Below are 18,873 nucleotides of genomic sequence, written 5' to 3'. Positions count from 1 at the left end.
TGAAATGAAACTGAAAATCATGCATACAAAAAATCAAATTACCTTCTTTAAACAGAAGCCAATGTAGTTGCTTTACATAATTAGGCTTGATAGGAATTAAAACCCAGTGAAAAAACATTAATAATGATGATGATGATGATACTCAAAAATATAAAAAAATTAATCAAATTTTGATTTGTTTATACGTTTTAATTAAAGTTTATGGACGTACATATTATCATTTTATTTTAAAAGTGAAACAAAATCAATTAAATTAATTAAGGTTAATTTTTTGGTAGTGACGATTACAGTATGCATAATCATCAATTAACTATAAATTAAAAACTGTCTGGGATCAACCGGGAACGCGCTTGGCATGGTCACGTTGATGGGTCTATTTTTCAAACTTCTCATATGGCTGGTTATGGTGTTTGTTTCGAGGATGAAGAAGGGCGTTTTATTAGAGCATTGTTATGATAGCAATCCTGGTCTAGCATTAGTGGACCCATTAGCTTTCCGTTTTGCTATTATTTTTGTTTGTTCTCATATGCAGGGCAGTGGAACTTTATACACTGATTCCCAGCAGGTCTATTTGGCTTTAGTTAATTCTTATACTGATTTTTCTGAAGTTAGGTTATTGATTAGTGATTGTAAGTTCCTGTTATCTTCTAGGCCTGATATAAACATTAAATGGGTTCGTCGTAAAGTGAATATATGTGCTTATTTGTTAGCTAGAGCATCCTATCGATATGTTAGAGTCCAGAAATGGAATATTGTTCCTGATTTTTTGTTGGATTATTTTTCCTTGAGATAATAATATGAGCATTATTTCTTTTCAAAAAAAAAAAAAAATTTATTAGTCTTCTATGAAATATTAATTGCCTTTTGTAACTCTTCAATAATATTCATAATGCTAAATTAGTTGCCTTATATGATTGAGCTTTAATAGGAATAAAAACTCAGTCAACAAATACTGATAATTTTTAAGGAAATAAAATCAATATTCAAAATTGTAATGATACCTTCTTCAAATGTAGAGTTGAATAATAATAATAAATAATAATAATAATAATACTTGCAAATCTAAAAATATTAATCCAATTTAATTTTTTGTACGATTTAATTAAAGTGTATGGACAGACATATTGTCATTTTATTTTAAAAGTGAAACAAAATATATTAAAGTAATTAGAGTCAATCTGCATCGAAGATGAAGGGAGGTATGGGTTTTCGGGACCTTTATCAGTTTAACATTGCTATGCTTGGCAACCAGGGGTGGCGTTTGCTTACGCAAACTGATACTTTGTTCTATAGTATTTTTAAAGCTAAATATTTTCCGTTGGGGGATTTTTTGAAAGCTTCAAGGGGTACTAACCCGAGCTTTGTTTGGACTAGTATCTTTGCTACTATTGACTTGTTGAAAAAGAGTGTTCGATGGAAGGTGGGAGATGGTAGGAGTATTCTTGCTGGTAGTGATCCTTGGATCCCGAAAGAAGGATCTTTTATTGCTGATGATGGGGCTGTTTTTGTTGATGGTGCCTTGAGAGTCTCAGATTTGATTTTGGATGATGGTAGAAGGTGGAATATTAAAGGGCTCATGGAATATTTCTCTGCCTGCGACGTAAATGCTATTCTCTCTATTCCTCTTAGTATGTTTAATGCTAAAGATTCTCTGATATGGCACTTTGATAAGAAAGGCATGTATACTGTTAAATCCGGCTACCATATTAGCCATGCCTCCTATGATCTTGCTGTGACTCAAAGTGAGTTATGGAAGCGTATCTAAAGCCTGAAAATTCCTCCAAAAATTCGTGATTTCATGTGGCGTGCTATGCGTAATTTCTTGCCAACTAAACAATGTCTTCAACATAGAGGAGTTGATATTGATAGCATTTGTCCCTTATGTTTTTCTATAGAATCTGTGGATCATGCTTTGCTTCATTGTGCTTTGGCCTCTCGTTGTTGGAGTGTAGTAGGTGTTTTCTCTTTAGTCCCTGGAGATTCCTTTTCCAATGTTTTCATGAATATTTGGAGTCATAAGGGAAGAGAGGTGGCAGAATTATTCTCTTTTATTGCATGGAACATTTGGAATTCTAGAAATAATTTCTTTTGGTCTTCTAAGGGTATCTCCCCTAATCAGCTGGTTTACAATGCTGTGTCGTATTTAGTGGAATGGAGATCAATGGATAATCTTAGGAATTTGCACACTCAAACAGGTAGATATGTTGCTGATGAAGTTAACACTATTGACAATTTGCAAACCTTCCTGTCCAATGGCGGTTGGAGTTTATTTATAGATGCTGCTTTGTTTCGGCAAGAAGGGTTCACTGGTTTTGGTGGCGTTGTGGAAACTGCTGAAGGTAGTTGGTTTGGGGCAGTTTCGGGGTTCTTGGATGGAGTCCACAATCTAGCAGTGGCTGAAGCTTTGGCTTGCCGTTCGGCTATTATTTATTCTTCTCATTACTTGAGTGATGGTGGTGTTATTTACACGGATAGTCAACAGCTTGCTTTGGCTTTGCATTCTCCAGCTTTGGATAACTCCTCTTTTGGGTCTATTATTCAAGATTGCAGGTCCTTACTTGTTGCTAGGTCTAACACTAGAGTTAGATGGATTGGTAGACATTTAAATAGAGCTGCACATGTTTTAGCTCATGCTTCGATTCGTTTCCCCCGTTTCACAATTTGGGAAACAATTCCGGATGTTATTTCCTCTCTATATGTTGCTTAATGAAGTTGGCTTTTGCCTTTCAAAAAAAAAAAAAAGTAATTAGAGTCAATTTTTCTTAGTGATTATTACAATATGCATAATCATTGACTATAAAATTAAAAATATAATTTATAAATACTCTATTACATATTAATTGCCTTTTCTAATTCTGCCTTAATAATGTTCATAATGCTAGATTAGTTGCCTTATATGATTGAGCTTAAATAGGAATTAAAGCTGAGTCAACAAATGTTAATGATTTATAAGGAAAATAAATGTTCCAAATTTGAATGTTACCTTCAAAACGAAATTAAATGCTTTTCTAATAAATGTTAATTGCCTTTTATAATTCTGCCTTAATAATATCAATATTAGATTTTGATATTCTTCCTTTTATTACAAACATTATAAATATTAGCCTTTTATTGCCTTTTCTAATATCAATAATATAAATAATATTAGTTTTTAAAGCTTTTCAAAATTTGCAATAAAAAGAAGAAGAGGTTTTGAAAAAGTCAAAGTGTTTGTTTTCTTTCCCAACAGCCTTTCAGTATCCTATTTGTTTAATCATTATTACCTGGATTATTCAGTAATCAAAGAAACATTTCTTATACTCGAAGAAGAACAAGGAGAAGAAGAAGAAGAACCTTTGAATTGTTTCCAATTGTCTTAATGTATGAAATTTGTTTAATTTATTACAAAGACATGTTTAACGTTTATGTATTTATGTGAACAATAAAATTACAATTGTGAAGTTGAAAAGTTTAGAATTAGAAGTGTATGTTTGCTTCCCTTGACAATATCATTTTATATATATATATATATATATATATAGTGTTCATGTTGAATGATAAAGCAACATTCAATTTCATTTACCTTTCAAATATTATCAGTATGACTATGGAATACTCTTTTCTTCATGAAATAAATAGAACAAGAGTGATTGGTTGATAATGGTTAGAATATGTAGGATGTGGGAGTCTGTAAATCTCAAAATTGAATCTGAACTGATAAGTTTAGATATGGTGCTTATAGATGAAAAGGTAACTGCAAATCATATATTTTTGGATTTGAATGTTATTTGAAAACATCTTTGTATATACGTTTTCATATCATCCTAACGTCTTTCATATTATTACAGGATAATTTGATACATGCATCAATTAGGAAAAATTAGGTTAGTACGTATAAGCAATTATTGATAGAAGCATGCATTTTCAAGATTACGAATTTCAAAGTAGTTACAAGTAATAATCAGTATCAATCAATAAAAAGCTATTATAAAATTTTGTTTCTGCTCAACACTTCTGTCAAAAAAATTAATAAAAAGATTTGCAAGGCATGGCTTTCAATTTATCAGTTCTGATTTAGTTGAAGATAAAATAAATGATAACAGGATTTTATCACGTGTGTATTAAAATTCTTTCCCTTCTATTCACAATCTTAAAATTTCAAGTATTCCTTTTCTGATTGTCAGTTAATTGTTAACTTAATCTTTATTTTTATGTAGATGTGATTGGGTGTCTATCAGGTATAGGTAATATTGAGGCCGTAGGCAATGGAAGAAAGAAAAGGGACATAGAAATAATTACCGATTAGTAGATTCATGTTGTTCATTTAAGATCTTTATTACATTTGAGTTTATATCTGTTTTGACATTGAATGTTTTTTTGATGAACAGTCCTGTGGCTGTAAAAATCACTTTGTGGGAAAAATTAGCAGAATCTTTTGATGCGAGTTTTTATTCAAAGAATTTTGGCCCTTTTGTAGTCATTGTCACATCTACAATGGTGAAGAAATTTAGAGGTTATAATTTTTGTGGTGTAAAAATAACCTTTCCACTCAAACATAGCACATGATGAAAAAAAATATATCCAATGCATTTTTTTTTTTTTTTTTTTTGTTATGGATGCAGATGAAGTTTTGTTTGCTTCCACCAGTGTAACGAAAGTTTATGTGAATTTGGAAATGGAAAATGTTGCAACTTTGCCAAAAGCCACCCATCAACTATAGCCGCCAATTTTGATTTTTTCTTTTTAGATCAAAAAAACCAATTACAACTTCATGAAGTTCAAATTTCATAGTAAGCTCTGTATTTGGCTTCTTTTCCATTTATGGATATATTATATTTTTATTTTTATATTATTTTGTGTGTTTTAAGTAAGAATTACAATCAATATTGTCAAAAAATATGATTTTAGAAGCTGCTTTTAATAGAAAAATTAAACTCAATTCATTTCAGATATGACTGTGAATTCACTATCAAATCAAGCAAAGAAATTCTGGCAATTTAATAAGTACATGTTTATGCTTTGAGAGCCATGACTTTGAAATATGACAGGACATACATATATGTACAAAGTTATATACTTTCTTCTATTTAAGGAAACCTAAGCTACAAAATAAACTAATATTACAATAAGCTACAAAATTTTTCATATGTAAATCTCAGCTAAAAAAAATACCGAATATGTGTTGTGAACTATACAATAAACTAATGTTACAATTACCTTCTAAACTATTCTTTTTTAAAACTCGCACCTTTCTTAAAAGGTGCAATATCATTTTCCATATTTTGATTTCTTAAAATTTAACTCAAAACATATATCTAATAATTTAAATAAAAAATATTTTTAGTACAACTGCGCAAAGCGCGGGTATTCGTCTAATACATTATTATTATTCTATTCAATGGAGATTATTCATGATATCACTAAAACATATATTAATAAGTGAATCATCAAAACTTTATAACTCAATCACACGAAAAATTCTGGCATCACTACACATTTCCGTTTGGGAAGAATATACACATGTAGTAGAATTTTCCAAATTATAGAGCTCACAATTAAGAATGCACCAACTTTCGACGGTCAATCCCCTTTGGATGAATAAACTTCTAAGCTAGTGTATCTCCAAACACAAATGATCCATCCCATACAGGATTCCAAATTAATAAATAGAATGACTCCCTTTGGGCAGACCATTATATATAATAAACTAAAATTACCATCTCATCACAAATAATTGAAAATACTGTTATAAATCTCAATAAATGTTCCACTTTGGTGGTAACACTTAAACTGACTTATAAAATTTCTCAATTAGAGACTTTGCAATTGATCACAATTAGAATGTAAACTATACTCAAATATATACATATAAATATATTTGAGGTACTAAATTCAATGTCCCTTTTCTTTATTAATTATTACATGATACTACAAAAATGCATATTATACTCAAATGCATGCATGTAAACATATATGAGATACTACTCAACAATGTACTCCTTATTTTCATTACATACTAGCATATATTGGTCTTAATCATACTTTACAAATTTAATGTTATATTAAATTTGTTACCCAATATGAATAAGTTCAATAATTTAGTTAGAGTCAATTAACATATATATTTTTTTAAATGCAAGTTTTTTTTTTAAGAAAATGATCCTTTTATTTATATCTCAAATACGTAGTCCCCATAGCCTCCAATAATACAATACCTTTAATCAAATGAGGCAAAGAATTAAAAGAGGTAAAAGAAAGAGAAGTATGGTGGAGCCTTTGATGAGTGGCCAAAAGATGTGCGGCTTGATTTCTTTCACGATATATGTGATGAATGGAGGAAGAGTGAAGATGCAACAAGTCAGCAACACGCAGCAAAACCGAGGGACCTGCTCTAATCCATTGTGCCCGATTAACGTGAGCAACTAGATCCAGACAATCCATTTCCACCTAGATGGGATAAAAACCTTTATCAATACTCCAGGAGAGCCCCCAAATCAAAGCCTCAAGCTCTGCTTCATAAGCTGTCCCGGCAACAATCGGAAAACAAGCGGCAACAACAAAATTACCATGGCTGTTTCGAAGGATAGCACCCCCCGCTGCTGAAAATTTGTTGAAAGACGCATCAATATTCAGTTTATAGCAATCTTGCCTAGGCCGAATCCAAGTAATAGTCATTGGCTTTAATTTTTGTTTGCCAAAAGAAGCCGAAATGATGTGGCAATCAGCTTTTGCTGACCAAGTTGTTGCAAATCTCTTACCAGAATTGGCAATGCTCCAGTTTAATAACAACCTACTGATATCTTGTAAAAGGAGGTCTGGAAAGCAAGCTTCATTATCCCAATTACACTTACAATACATTTTCCACATAGACCATACAATTACCTGTGGTACCAAGCGCCTAAGCTTACTCATAGCCGAATCTAGCCTGTCACAAAGCCACCAAAAAATCAACTCTTGCCGCAGAGAATTTTGTGACTCAAGAGTATCTAGGAAAAAAGAGCCGAAATAAGTCCAAAGCTTAGCAATAATGGGGTAGAAATAGAAAAGGTGGTCAGCAGTTATCTCCGACTTAAAGCAAAATGGGCAACGGGATGGACCATAAATCCCGAATATTTGAAGACGTCTCGACAAAGGTAAAGCTCCCCTGAGGAGTTTCCATGTAAAAATAGAAAGCTTAAGCGGAAAAGATGAATCCCAAATAGCGTTGCTTGAAAGGCAAGAAGCTTTGCTCTCTCTAACACAATCGTAGGCTGAAGCAAGAGTAAATTTGCCATTCCTTTCTCCTCGCCACACCACATTATTATCTGCAAAATCAACAAGTGGGAAAATAAGAGAGAGAACTTGACAAAATCCATTTCCAAGTGCAAGAATCGATAAGTTGATAGCTCATTTCTCCCTGTCGATGATATTTTTGGAGCATATAGTTAGCCCACAAAGAATTTCTCTGCATATAAGTCCACCAGATTTTGAGCGAATAGGCTTTCTGTAAAGAGTGAAGAGATCTTAACCCCAGCCCTCCTTCCTTAGTCGAAAAACACATATCATGATAACTGACCCAGTGATATTTCGAACGATCCACTTCGCTACCCCAGAAAAAAGTAGTCATTTGATGCTCCAATAATCTCAATATTTTTTTTGGGCAACACCATGGCTGCCATTATGTGCAGAGGAATGGAATTTAGAACATGCTTGATCAATAATAAACGGCTACCTGGAGAAAGGATCTTTTTTATCCAACCTGTGAGCTTTGACTCGAATTTCTGCAAAATGCCACTGCAATAATGAGCTCTATTAATACCTTGATAGATTGGCGCACCAAGATATGTTAAAGGAAAAGGCCTCCTTTTAATGCCCAAAGCATCCTGAAGACGAGAAACCTTGTCCTGAGAGACATTCTTAGAACAATAAAAAGAGCTTTTGTCGAAATTGATCAATTGCCCAGAAGCTTCCTGATAAGAAAGCAAAAATTTCTTAAGATTCGAAATGCTTCTGACATCCCCTTTAAGAAAAATCAACAAATCATCTGCAAAAGAAAGATGAGAAATTATAAAGCAATGTCTCACCAGTTTATAAGGTGAAATTGTACCCGCAGCCATTAAATGATTGAGGCCCCGTGCAAAGCTTTCAGAAGCTAAAATGAACAGATACGGTGACAACGGATCTTCCTGTTTAACTCCTCTAGTCGATTGAAAGAAACCGTAAGTAACCCCATTAACAAGCACAAAAAGTTGGGTAGAAGCAAGATTGCTCATAATAATATTAATCACATGAGCGGAGAAACCGAATCTTACCAGAACTGCTTCTAAAAACTTCCAATCTACCCTGTCAAAAGCTTTGGCCATATCCAACTTGATGGCTAGATTGTGACCCCTGATGCTTTGTCAATCTCATGAATCATCTCATTTGCAAGCATTATCTAAGAATGAATTGAGCGACCCTTCATGAAACCTACTTGCTCACTAGAAATCAAAGAGTCCAGCAAAGGAGAGACCCGATTTGCCAAGATGCGAGTATATACTTTGCTAATAAAATTTGTAAGGCACATAGGTCTATACTGATTAAAGGAAGAAGGATTTTCCACTTCTGGAATAAGAATAATCTGAGCACTTCCAAAGGCTTTTGGAATGGGCAAACCTAAGAAAAACTCCTTCACTGCACTACACACATCCCACTTTATTATCTCCCAACACTCTCTGTAGCATCTGCCATCAAAACCATTAGGACCAGGAGCACCATTAGGATCAAGCTGTCAAATAGCCTGTTTAGTCTCGTCATCAGCTGGAGTTCTTTCAAGGTTTTTATTATTCTCCTCTGTAACCAAGGATGGTAAGTAATCCAGAAGTGGTCGATAATTCTGTTGAGTATCACTGCGCTTAAAGAGAGAAGAAAAAAAAGTGGCAGGTTCCGCACCCAAATCAACTTGATTAGAAATCCATGTCCCGTCTTCAGTCTTGATAGTAGAAATACGATGAATCCTCGTGGCCATCTTCACATAATTATAGAAAAATTTTGTATTTGAATCACCATCAGCAAACCATTTAATATGAGCTTTTTGCTTGCAGAAGGTCTCCTCAAGTTTAAGCTTTCTAATCAAGTCACACTGTTTATCCTGCCAGACTTTCCTGCGGTTCGATGAAGGAGCTAAATTAAAAGTAGATTCGGCTAATTCCACTTCCTTTTCAGCTTCCTAAATTGCATCAAAAATATTGCCAAAAGTATTTTTGTTCCATTCCCGCACTGCCTTTTTCAAAGCAAATAACTTAAGATAAAGTCCACGCATACCCCCCCCATGGAAATTCAAATTCTAGGTAGCACGAACCATAGGAAGGAAAGTAGGATGAGAGAGCCACATATGTTGGAATTTAAAAGCCTTAGGAAATTTGAAATCAGCCTTATTACATATAAGCAGAAGAGGAGAATGATCCGAAGTAGCTCTACTCAAATGTCTGACACTCAGATCATCAAAACAGTCTAAAAAAGCATTATTCACCAAAAACCGATCTAACCTCTGCCACACTCTACCATTACTACGAACACCATTCCAGGTAAATTTGGAACCATGAAATGGAACATCAATAAGGCCACAATCATTAGAAGTATCAACAAAGTCTTGCATGCTAAGCAAATTAGGAGTCGAGTTACCTTTATGATTGGCCAAAGATTTAATTGCATTGAAGTCACCCCCAACCACCCAAGGACCAACGGTATCATGACTTAATTTGAGAAGTCGAGACCAAAGAGTACTCCTTTGAGCACGTGAGTGATACCCATACACAACAGACAGAGTAATGGTAATCGAAAGAGAACGAATAAAAGCAGAACAACTCAAGACTTGAATATCATCCACAAAATTAGAAAGCTGTAGAAAACTATCTTTCCATAGTATCCATATCTTGTTATTGCCACTCGAATAAACATTATCAAATCCAAGCTTAGAAGCATAAGAAAGATTATTACCAGCATCAACCATGGGTTCAATCACAAAAAGCAGAAAAATATGATGAGTGCGGCAAAGCCGAATCAAGCGATTAGAAGAAGAGGGAAGACCTCTAAGATTCCAGCTCATTATATTCATTGGGCCGAATGCAGTCAATGGAAGCTTGAGTTTTCTTTTGACGCCATGTACGCTTGAGAAGCTCAATAGCTATTTTAACTTTACGGTTACGTTGTTTCTTCATCACTTTAAGAAATCCTAAACCAGAAGATAACTCAAGATTATCATCTACATTACCAGCGGAAAGTTTTTCAGCAATCATTGAACCTGCCTTTTTGAGATCATCAACGTTAGCAATAAAATCTGAATCAGTTCGATCCCCCTCTAACAAATATCCCAAAGAAGAAAATTTATTATTAACATCACAAAAGTCCACATCAGATGGACAAGAGACCTTTTTAGCACCATGAGCCGAAACTAAAGGAGCACTTCCAGCAAGAAATTTTTTGTTGGCAAAATTTGAGCATCAGAATTGATCTTCGACGAAGAGGGAGCAGACGTAGTGGACACCTTCTGATCATTAGAATAATTTGAGGAGGAGGAGGGCCTACTGTAGACACAACTATTGCATTAATTTTAGGAATAGAATTCTGATTTTTAAATTCTATTGAAGGAGGCTGTTTCTTGGGGACCCAAACTTGAGCTGGTTCAATAGCATTCTTAATAGGCTCAATAAATTGATCTTGCACATTACTGTTAGAAGCCATCCTACAGGTGGAACTATCATGACCCAATTTCATACATGATAAACAGAACTTAGGAAGATTCTCATATTCAATAGCTTGGAAAAAACCAAAATTTCCATTCCCAATCCAAAGACGTTGAGGTAAATCAGCAGAGATATCTAATTCAACACACACCCTTGCAACCGAAGGCTGAACTAGCGAAGCAGTAGAGGCATCTACCTTCAAAGGCTTGCCAATTAATTCAACAATAGAATATAAAGCCTCTTTGTCAAAAAAATGAATGGGGAGCCCTGGAAGAGAAACCCAGATAGGAGCAATAGAACTATCGACATCTAGTCGAAAAGAGGCAGAACATTTGGAGACATGCATAGAGAATCCATTAAAAAACCAAGTCTGACGAAGCCAACAACGGAGAAAATCCTCCTCAAGAAAAAAGTTAATCAGAATATGATTCGAATCAATTAAACCCAATGTAAAATCTCCTTTAAACCAATAAGATCAAAAGCCTTCTTCAAAGCCTGCATAGAAGGTCTTCCAAACAGAAAAGCTCCAATCAAAGCATATTGGTATGGGAGAGATAGTTTCTGAATATCATCCTCAGTGAAATTAACAGCAGGAAAAGCCTTAAATTTGCTAGGAGTTTTAGATGATAACCTCTTATTTGTGTCACCGGAAGCGAAAGATTTGAGGTCCTCAACAGCTTTCGGTCATTGGCTAGAGAGGACAGATGCAAAAGTCCGACCAGCCACCCCCTGAGGGGCCGCCGCCGGTGAGCTTGAAGGCAGAGCCGTGATTGAAGCCGGTGTTTTTGCCTCCCGACAGTCTCGCTGGAGACTCATCGGCCGATTGCCGGATTATCGCCGGCGCTGCCTTGCCCGGTGGCCGAATATTTCCAAACAACCCAGAAGCTTCAAGCTCTTTTCCTTCAAAATCAACACAATTTCAGTTCAACCCAATTTTTTTTTTTTTTTTTTTGTCTATCGAAGACTGGGGAGCTGTGTAGCGATGGCGCAGCTGGCCGACGATGAGAAGAAGCTGCTGCGACGACGAGCGGTGGTGGGGTGGCGCGCGGAGGTCCGATCACCTGGTGTCGCCGCCGCTGGTCCAAGTTTGACTGTTCAAGCTACTGCAAGTTCGATCTACATCTTTATCAGTAATGGCTTATGATTAGAAGGTTTCTGTAGATTCAATTAACATATATGTTTGCATATATGATAATTAAATAACATTTCACAAATTAAAGTTTGCAATTATTACACCACAAACACAAGTAATTTACTTCATACAAGGAAAACATGATTTTCCAAATTATATTTTTTTAGTTCGCAAATTCTTATCTCATCATAAGAACACAATTCAAAACCACGTCAAATATCAACAAACAAAATCAAATATATAACATGAGCAAAATCTATAAGGGTTTGGTTCAATTAGAAAATCAAGCCTAAACTTTTTATTATTTTTGTATAATGCATATATTTCTCATGCCCTTAAAGAGCATTATAATATATATTAGACGCCATATTAGATACATATAACTTATTTTAAATCATATTGATTCACAAGCAATGCATGTCAATATATTCACAAAATACTCATCACCATTAACTCAATTAAATGCACAAATAAATATATGAAATATTAATTTTTTTAAGCAATGATGCACAAATTATTTAGCTTGTGCATAAATAGCAAACATATCCTTCAAATAAATTCAAAGTAAAATAACTTGATAACTAAATATTTTTGTACTATATACCTTAAAGGGTTACTTGAATTATTTTCTATGCTTAGGTATCACAAGTTGAACAAATTCAATGTGAACTTCAAGAATCAAAAGATACACAAAATTATGCATGAAAATCTCAAAATATAAAAGTTTAATTAAATTGTATTTAAGAGAATTCAACACTTGTTTATTTGAATCAACAACTAAATTGATAATTTTAAATTATCAATATATGTTGCCATATAAAACTAAAAAAATAGGATTTTATAAAATCGCAGGCTTGAATTCTATGATGACTTTGTATTTGTTTTTATTACCAATTCTCCAAAACTTCAACTGAAAAGTTTAGAAAAAACCTTTTAGGTGATATTTTAATAAAAGAATGACAATTTGAAAAAGTTACAAAGACTTTATGGAACTGGTTTAAAAGTCTAAAACTTCCAGGAGTTTTCTATAATTTGCCATAAATTTGGCACTTTCGAGTTCTTGTAGCAGAACTCTGGAACTTCTCCTTTTTCATTTTCTTTTTCAAATCCTTATAATGGTTGTACTTTTTTGTGACCCATTTTGTGGCATTATTATTATTAGTTGTGCATTTTTCAAAATGTGAAGTTGTCAAATGTGAAGTTGTCATACATTTTGCTAGATTGTGCACTTGTTTAAAAAATTGTGCCTTCAAACTCACACTAAATTAAAACTTGCTAAAAGGCTAAATACAGTAATTGTCATTTTTAAGGAAGGCATAAGTATATGAATATAAATTAATAAGACAAGATAACCAGATAATAAGATTACAAATTGAGAAGACAATTTGTGCACACATGAAGTAGAAGCGCCCAATTCAGCAGCTAGGGCCCTAATAGTCATGCGCCTTGTAAAGGGTATTTCATTTATCCTATTCCAATGATGTTTAAAGCCATTTGAGTTACCTTTAGGATTCATCCTTGCATTTCGCCATATCTTATAAACATCTTCACAGATATGCCAAAAACGATCGCAACTTTTTCATAACTAAGCTCGTTCAACTGACCATCTTCAACTTCATTCAGAAGCATGGTACTCACAAAGATTTTGATATTATCAGCTACATTTTCCCTTTTGTTCCCTCCCCTCACGCTGCTTTAAACAAAATTTTGGGGGTCATTCATATTATAAACAACATAGTCATCTATGCTTCACTATGTATATGATTCAAGTCTGGAGGATGCAGAGTAGTGGTCATTTCTGGATATGGTGTGAGTGATTTAGAAGTTATGGAGAAGTGAATAGATTTTCCTTGAATCTAGATACTTCACTGTAATTTCACTTATATATTGTAAACTCAAAAAATTTAGCTTCAAATTCTATTTCATTTTGACTGCAATGTATTGCATTTGGGCACTACTTTCTGAATTTCATTTAAATTTGGAGAAACCAAATTTTGCTTTTAATTTTGAATTTGAATTGGAAAACTATTCAAGTTTAAACAAGTTATAGCCAAAATTTAGGTACTTCCTCCTTTATTTTTGTGAAAATTTTGAAAATTTATGGCGTTTAATGTATAAGTTCAAACATTTGGCCATTAATTTGGCTCCAAAATTTTAATCATTTTTGGGACATATTATTTAAAACGTCCACATTGTAATAAAATGTGATAGAGTTAATAAAGAATGTTGGAAGCGACGCCCAAATGATGCAGGTGACGCCCAAATGATGTAAGTAGTCAATAAATGCACCTCTTGAAATTGCCTTTTCTATTAGCTATTGTCCCATAATTAATGAAGAAATAAAGGGCATTTTAAGAAAAAAAATTTCGTTTAACTAACTTTCGTAATCCAAGAGTTTTTCTATTTTCTCTAAATAAAGAGAACAGAGGGAGTAATATTTAATAATGAATTTGTCATTATCTGAAGTCAAATGATCATTTACATGAGAGTTTTCACATATACACAAGTAATGTTTCAAATAGATTCTCTCATGCAAAGTAACTCAATGAGTTCATACATAAACAATTAATTCAATGTTATTAAGGCGAAAATGGGTTGACTACAACAATAACACAAACTGTGTTGAGAAATCCATAACAAGAGCAAATTAAGATTAGAAAAAAAAAAAAAAAAAACACAAGCACTAATTGGCTTTAATAAATCATGTTCAAGGAAAGGCCTCAATAACAGATTGAAGAGTTGCTATGGATTTTATAGTATGAAGGCTAAAGCCAGCCTCCTTTAGAACATATTCCCATTCCTTAGATGTCCTCTCTTTACCTGTAGTATGAGCCATCATCACCATGTCCAACGCCAACCTCGCGAACTCAAGCTTGTCATTCGCTTCATCAATCACAGCTTCAACAATTATCACCTTCCCATTTTCCTCTGGAATAGCTTCCTTGCATTTCTTCAAGATATGGATACATTCATCATCATTCCAATCGTGAAGAACCCACTGCAATTTACAAGTGAAATTAGGTTAAATATCATTCAGCATAATCTATTACCAAGTACATACACTTACTACTATGTTATGCCTCAATATACATCATTTAAACTTTTACTTTTACTTGTGATTACAAATTGTGATAATAATTTTTTATTTTTTTGATTTTTAACTAAATAGTTAACTAGACAAATAATTGATACATCTCAAATTAGTGACTTAAATATTATTTTGGGCAAAGGCAGTAAAAATTCATCATTAACTAAAAGCATTGCATACACTTAATTCTTAAATGAAACATTGATGTAACCATCGTTATTTTTTTCGATCACAGGGAAATCTTTTATAGATGGGTTGTCAGATAATGTTTTTTGTGTTATAGATACACACTCCAAGAATGGCAGAAGATGTAGCTACGACAAGCGTTTTCCTCGATAAAGAACCACCAAACGGATAATATATTGGTGGTCCCAGATGCTTAGGAAATTTGGTAGGCAATTTTCTCAAAAGCTGTAGACAGTAGAGGACTCTGATTTTAGTGTGTTAATTGAAGATTGCAAGATATTTTGTGCTTCATCAGTAATGTTTGTAATTATAAATTAAAATAATTACTATTTATAATAAATACTAATCACAAATTCATACACGAAAGTATAAATTTCTCAAATACTATATTCTGTAAATGCTACACTAAGGCTTAAAAATACTAAATACTAGACAAAGTGGTTACTATACTAATTACTATAAATACTAGCAGTTTCAGAGATTCTAAGGAAAAAAAAAAAAAAAAAACATATAAATGCTTTTCTACACCATGCAATTATTTTTTCTGCTTAAATTACTATTCAAAAGAACATTTATTTTCTTTTGGGAAAATGGTTGTATTTTTTTTTTTTTTTTTTGTAAACTTGAAAAAAGAGTTGTGTGTATATTAAATTGAAGCCCGGAAAAAGGGATCTTGTTTGAGCAAAAACAAGAACAAAATGTACGCAAAAACTGACCATTAGAAAAGCAGCATCAGCGTTTGGAATACATTGAAACATGTCACCACCAACATGCTTAACACCAACACATTCTTCTGAAACATCCACAACATGAGGAAGATCAAAGTTAATGCCTTGAATCCAAGGACAAAGCTTAACCAATGTCCTTAAAGCAGTCCCATTTCCTCCACCAACATCTACCAAAGTTTTTACCCCATCAAATACCTCTATACACTTTTCAACCATATTAGACACCATATTTCTAGCATTACAAGCCATTCCATCATTGAATAGATTGCTATGGCCTGGGTTTTCTGCTGTATATTTCCAATGAGCTGCCTCAAACGGCATAGACATATTTAGTCTGAAATGAGAACTTAGAAAATTCCATGACGCCAGCATAACCGGATTGTTCTCCAGTAAAAACAGAGCCGCCATGTTCTTCTCGCCTGGACCAAGTAACCGTCGAGAGAGAGGTGTCTGAATATAGCCTTTGGTGCCATCGGCGGTGAGTTGCTCTTTGAAAATATTGTGATGGACTAAGAACCTCATGATGCGATAGAGAGAAGATGGGTTACATCCAACGGTGGATGATAGATCAGTTAGCGTGATGGGTCCTTGATGGTTTTCAATAGCAGTGGCTATTCCAAGCTCAAAAGCACACTTAACCACTGCAATATTGCTAAACCCAAATACATATTTCCACATTTCAATTTCTGTTTGTACTGCTGCTTCTTCTTTATCGCTCATTTTTTCTAAAATCTCTTTTGTGAGGGAAGCTTCAGAATATAAAATGTGGAATATGTTATTGTTGGGTAGCCTGAGTTGTGCCATGGCACCAATGCTCATATTTATAGTCATAAAATGTATATATAAAATTATTAAAAGTAAATTAATTAATTCATTAATTAAATATAACAATTAACTAATATATATATATATATATAGTGGGTCCCTTTCATTGCATATTTGATATTTGAGCAAGTGGCCTCATTCACCCGATTGATTTTGCTTTTGGCTGGAGTTAATCAATCATTTGGATCTAAACTTTTGACGGTTTCCAAGATTTTAATGGTATAGGCATTATTAGTATTTGAGTATTAATAATTTTATTGCCTGAATTTTCTAATGCTAATGCAATTTAGTTCTTAACCATCTATCCATATTTTTTTTTATCACCAACAAAAAATTTTTTTTATTAGGATTAAAATACCAGGAAAAGTTTAACATTTTGAGGAATCTACCTCGAGTTAATAAGCTTTTGCAAAAAAACAGTCCGATCAGGAAAACATCTCCTTCTTTCAGATGCAAAATATCCCAAAAAAACTCACCCACAATGTGTATTGCCTTAGTAGTTTTGACTAAGATCTCATATTGCTATTATTGGATATAATAATTTAAACTATCCTCAACTTTTATGATTTATTGCAATATATCTTTTGTTGATCTTTTTGACATGGATATTTTAAGTTACAGCCTTGAGTGTAATTGCACTTCCAAGTCGAATTATGATTAAGGTTAATAATAAAAAATTATGGATAAAATTCTATTTAATTTCTGAAGTTTGTAATAATTAACTAATTAATTCCGTCAAAAAATAATTAACTAATTAATGCCTCTTTTCATAATATGTTAAATCATTGCTAAGTTTTTGAATCATCGGATAAAATGATCCTTTTAGATTCATGTTTGCCATTTATTTTTTATAAAAAAAGAGCAAAATACATTGTACATCTCTCACAAATATGTGGGAATCCTCAACCTCTCTTTTCTATCCTATTATCCTAGACTCGCTCATATGAGCATAAAATGAAGATATGTTGTAGTTTATTTCTTCCTTGTTATTTCATGCTTTTTTTAGTAATTTAGAAAAAAAAAAAGATAAAATTCATCTTCTATAGAAAAAAAAAAAAGGCTATCATTTATTTTTTAGCCACACAAGTGTTTTGCCATTTGCATGATTTGTTGTATTCTTTACACTACACAACAAATTCACGTCCAAATCTATCATTCATGTGCATGAATTATTAACCAGTCATCTTGGACACGGAACAAGATATATTTTCTACAAGAATTATTCATTCAACAATTTATAAGTGTAATTTAGAAATAATACTTGCTTCAAATAAGATTAACACTCGTAAACTAAAAACAGAGTTTACTTTCGCTAAAAAAGAAAATTTTATCTAGATCGGGTCCATGGCCCCAATCATGGACCAAACCAATGAGAATAACATTTCTTATTGAAACAAAGGTATTTCTGGTCATATACTAGAAAAAAAAAAAAGATAAAATTGAAACATTTTTTAAAGAATCCTTACTATCATTGATTTGGTCTATAAGCGTGACTATAGATCCAGTCTAAGCAAGTAATTTCCGATAATTAACACTGTCTTAATTTAGTTGCTTACTCTATCCAACAAGAGTTCTAAAGTCTGTGCTAAGTTTGTTGTGGTATGCCCACTTAAATGGAACCCACATGTGTAAAAGAAAGGAAAAAAAAAAAAAAAAAAAAAAAGGAAAACGTGTACACACTTTTTCTTTGAAAAAGAAAACGGTGGATGCGTTAAGTACGCGTCTTCATTCTCTATAAATAGAGAATGAATTGCAGCTCACAAGATACATAGCAGAAAGAAGAAAAAAAATGTAGAGAGAGAGAGTTATCTAGTTTTAGGAAGGGTTTCCTAAAAATATGGGAGAGAAAAATAGTGAAAAAAATATTTTGGGGCTTTTTTGGAAAACACTTTGAGTGCCACTATTTTTGTATTACTCTCTTTGTAAGCCTACTATTTTTTAATAGTGGAAGAATTATTCGAAGTTTGTCCCGTGGACGTACCCTTAAACAGTTAAGGGTGAACCATGTTAAGTTTCTCTGTGTCACTTTTTTATTTTTCTGCTGCGTTAATTTTCTCTTAATTGGTTGAAAGGGCCCAACAAGTGGTATAAGAGCTGAAGGTTTCGACAAATCCAGCCGGTCAGATAGCGGTACCGGATCCGTGGATATATTTCAAAAATAAATATACTGCGATGAAGAGAAAATTAAGACAAGTCTATTGGTGCTGTCCACTTGGAAAGACATTGCAGAAT

At 33.2% G+C, this 18,873-nt stretch overlaps 4 protein-coding genes across 4 annotated transcripts; 1 reads left to right on the top strand and 3 right to left on the bottom strand.

Moving 5' to 3' along the window:
* The first annotated feature begins 1,189 nt into the window (after positions 1–1,189).
* On the top strand, positions 1,190–2,707 carry LOC119370199 (uncharacterized). The gene is made up of 2 exons (XM_089722360.1): positions 1,190–1,742; positions 1,896–2,707. The coding sequence occupies exons 1-2, from the start codon at positions 1,190–1,192 to the stop codon at positions 2,705–2,707; spliced, it is 1,365 nt and encodes a 454-aa protein (XP_089578486.1).
* A 3,719-nt stretch (positions 2,708–6,426) lies between these two features.
* On the bottom strand, positions 6,427–8,321 carry LOC149499218 (uncharacterized). Its single transcript, XM_089722357.1, has 3 exons — positions 8,043–8,321; positions 7,778–7,928; positions 6,427–7,283 (listed from the first exon to the last, which is right to left on the bottom strand). The coding sequence occupies exons 1-3, from the start codon at positions 8,319–8,321 to the stop codon at positions 6,427–6,429; spliced, it is 1,287 nt and encodes a 428-aa protein (XP_089578483.1).
* Positions 8,322–8,728: 407 nt separating this feature from the next.
* On the bottom strand, positions 8,729–9,949 carry LOC149499217 (uncharacterized). Its single transcript, XM_089722342.1, has 2 exons — positions 9,299–9,949; positions 8,729–9,166 (listed from the first exon to the last, which is right to left on the bottom strand). Exons 1-2 carry the CDS (start codon positions 9,947–9,949, stop codon positions 8,729–8,731), a joined length of 1,089 nt encoding a protein of 362 aa, XP_089578468.1.
* A 4,300-nt stretch (positions 9,950–14,249) lies between these two features.
* On the bottom strand, positions 14,250–16,615 carry LOC149499216 (acetylserotonin O-methyltransferase-like). The gene is made up of 2 exons (XM_089726795.1): positions 15,805–16,615; positions 14,250–14,812 (listed from the first exon to the last, which is right to left on the bottom strand). Exons 1-2 carry the CDS (start codon positions 16,534–16,536, stop codon positions 14,522–14,524), a joined length of 1,023 nt encoding a protein of 340 aa, XP_089582921.1. The 5' UTR covers positions 16,537–16,615; the 3' UTR covers positions 14,250–14,521.
* Positions 16,616–18,873: the final 2,258 nt, after the last annotated feature.

This window comes from Jatropha curcas, chromosome 1, assembly GCF_041381405.1.
Source record: "Jatropha curcas cultivar XTBG-Jc1 chromosome 1, XTBG_Jcur_1.0, whole genome shotgun sequence".
Classification (NCBI taxonomy): domain Eukaryota; kingdom Viridiplantae; phylum Streptophyta; class Magnoliopsida; order Malpighiales; family Euphorbiaceae; genus Jatropha; species Jatropha curcas.
Note: the sequence above shows the minus strand (reverse complement) of the source record. Positions and strands in the feature narration are given on the sequence as shown.

Coding starts and splice junctions, on each gene's coding strand:
- LOC119370199 (XM_089722360.1), top strand. CDS start 1,190: ATGAAGGGAGGTATGGGTTTTCGGGACCTTTATCAGTTTAACATTGCT. Junction 1,743..1,895: donor TGATCTTGCTGTGACTCAAA/GTGAGTTATGGA, acceptor GTTTTTCTATAG/AATCTGTGGATCATGCTTTG.
- LOC149499218 (XM_089722357.1), bottom strand. CDS start 8,321: ATGGCCAAAGCTTTTGACAGGGTAGATTGGAAGTTTTTAGAAGCAGTT. Junction 7,929..8,042: donor CAATTTCACCTTATAAACTG/GTGAGACATTGC, acceptor CTTTCTTATCAG/GAAGCTTCTGGGCAATTGAT. Junction 7,284..7,777: donor TGGTGCGCCAATCTATCAAG/GTATTAATAGAG, acceptor TTGATTTTGCAG/ATAATAATGTGGTGTGGCGA.
- LOC149499217 (XM_089722342.1), bottom strand. CDS start 9,949: ATGGTTGATGCTGGTAATAATCTTTCTTATGCTTCTAAGCTTGGATTT. Junction 9,167..9,298: donor ATCCTACTTTCCTTCCTATG/GTTCGTGCTACC, acceptor GATGCAATTTAG/GAAGCTGAAAAGGAAGTGGA.
- LOC149499216 (XM_089726795.1), bottom strand. CDS start 16,536: ATGAGCGATAAAGAAGAAGCAGCAGTACAAACAGAAATTGAAATGTGG. Junction 14,813..15,804: donor CTGATGCTGCTTTTCTAATG/GTCAGTTTTTGC, acceptor TGTAAATTGCAG/TGGGTTCTTCACGATTGGAA.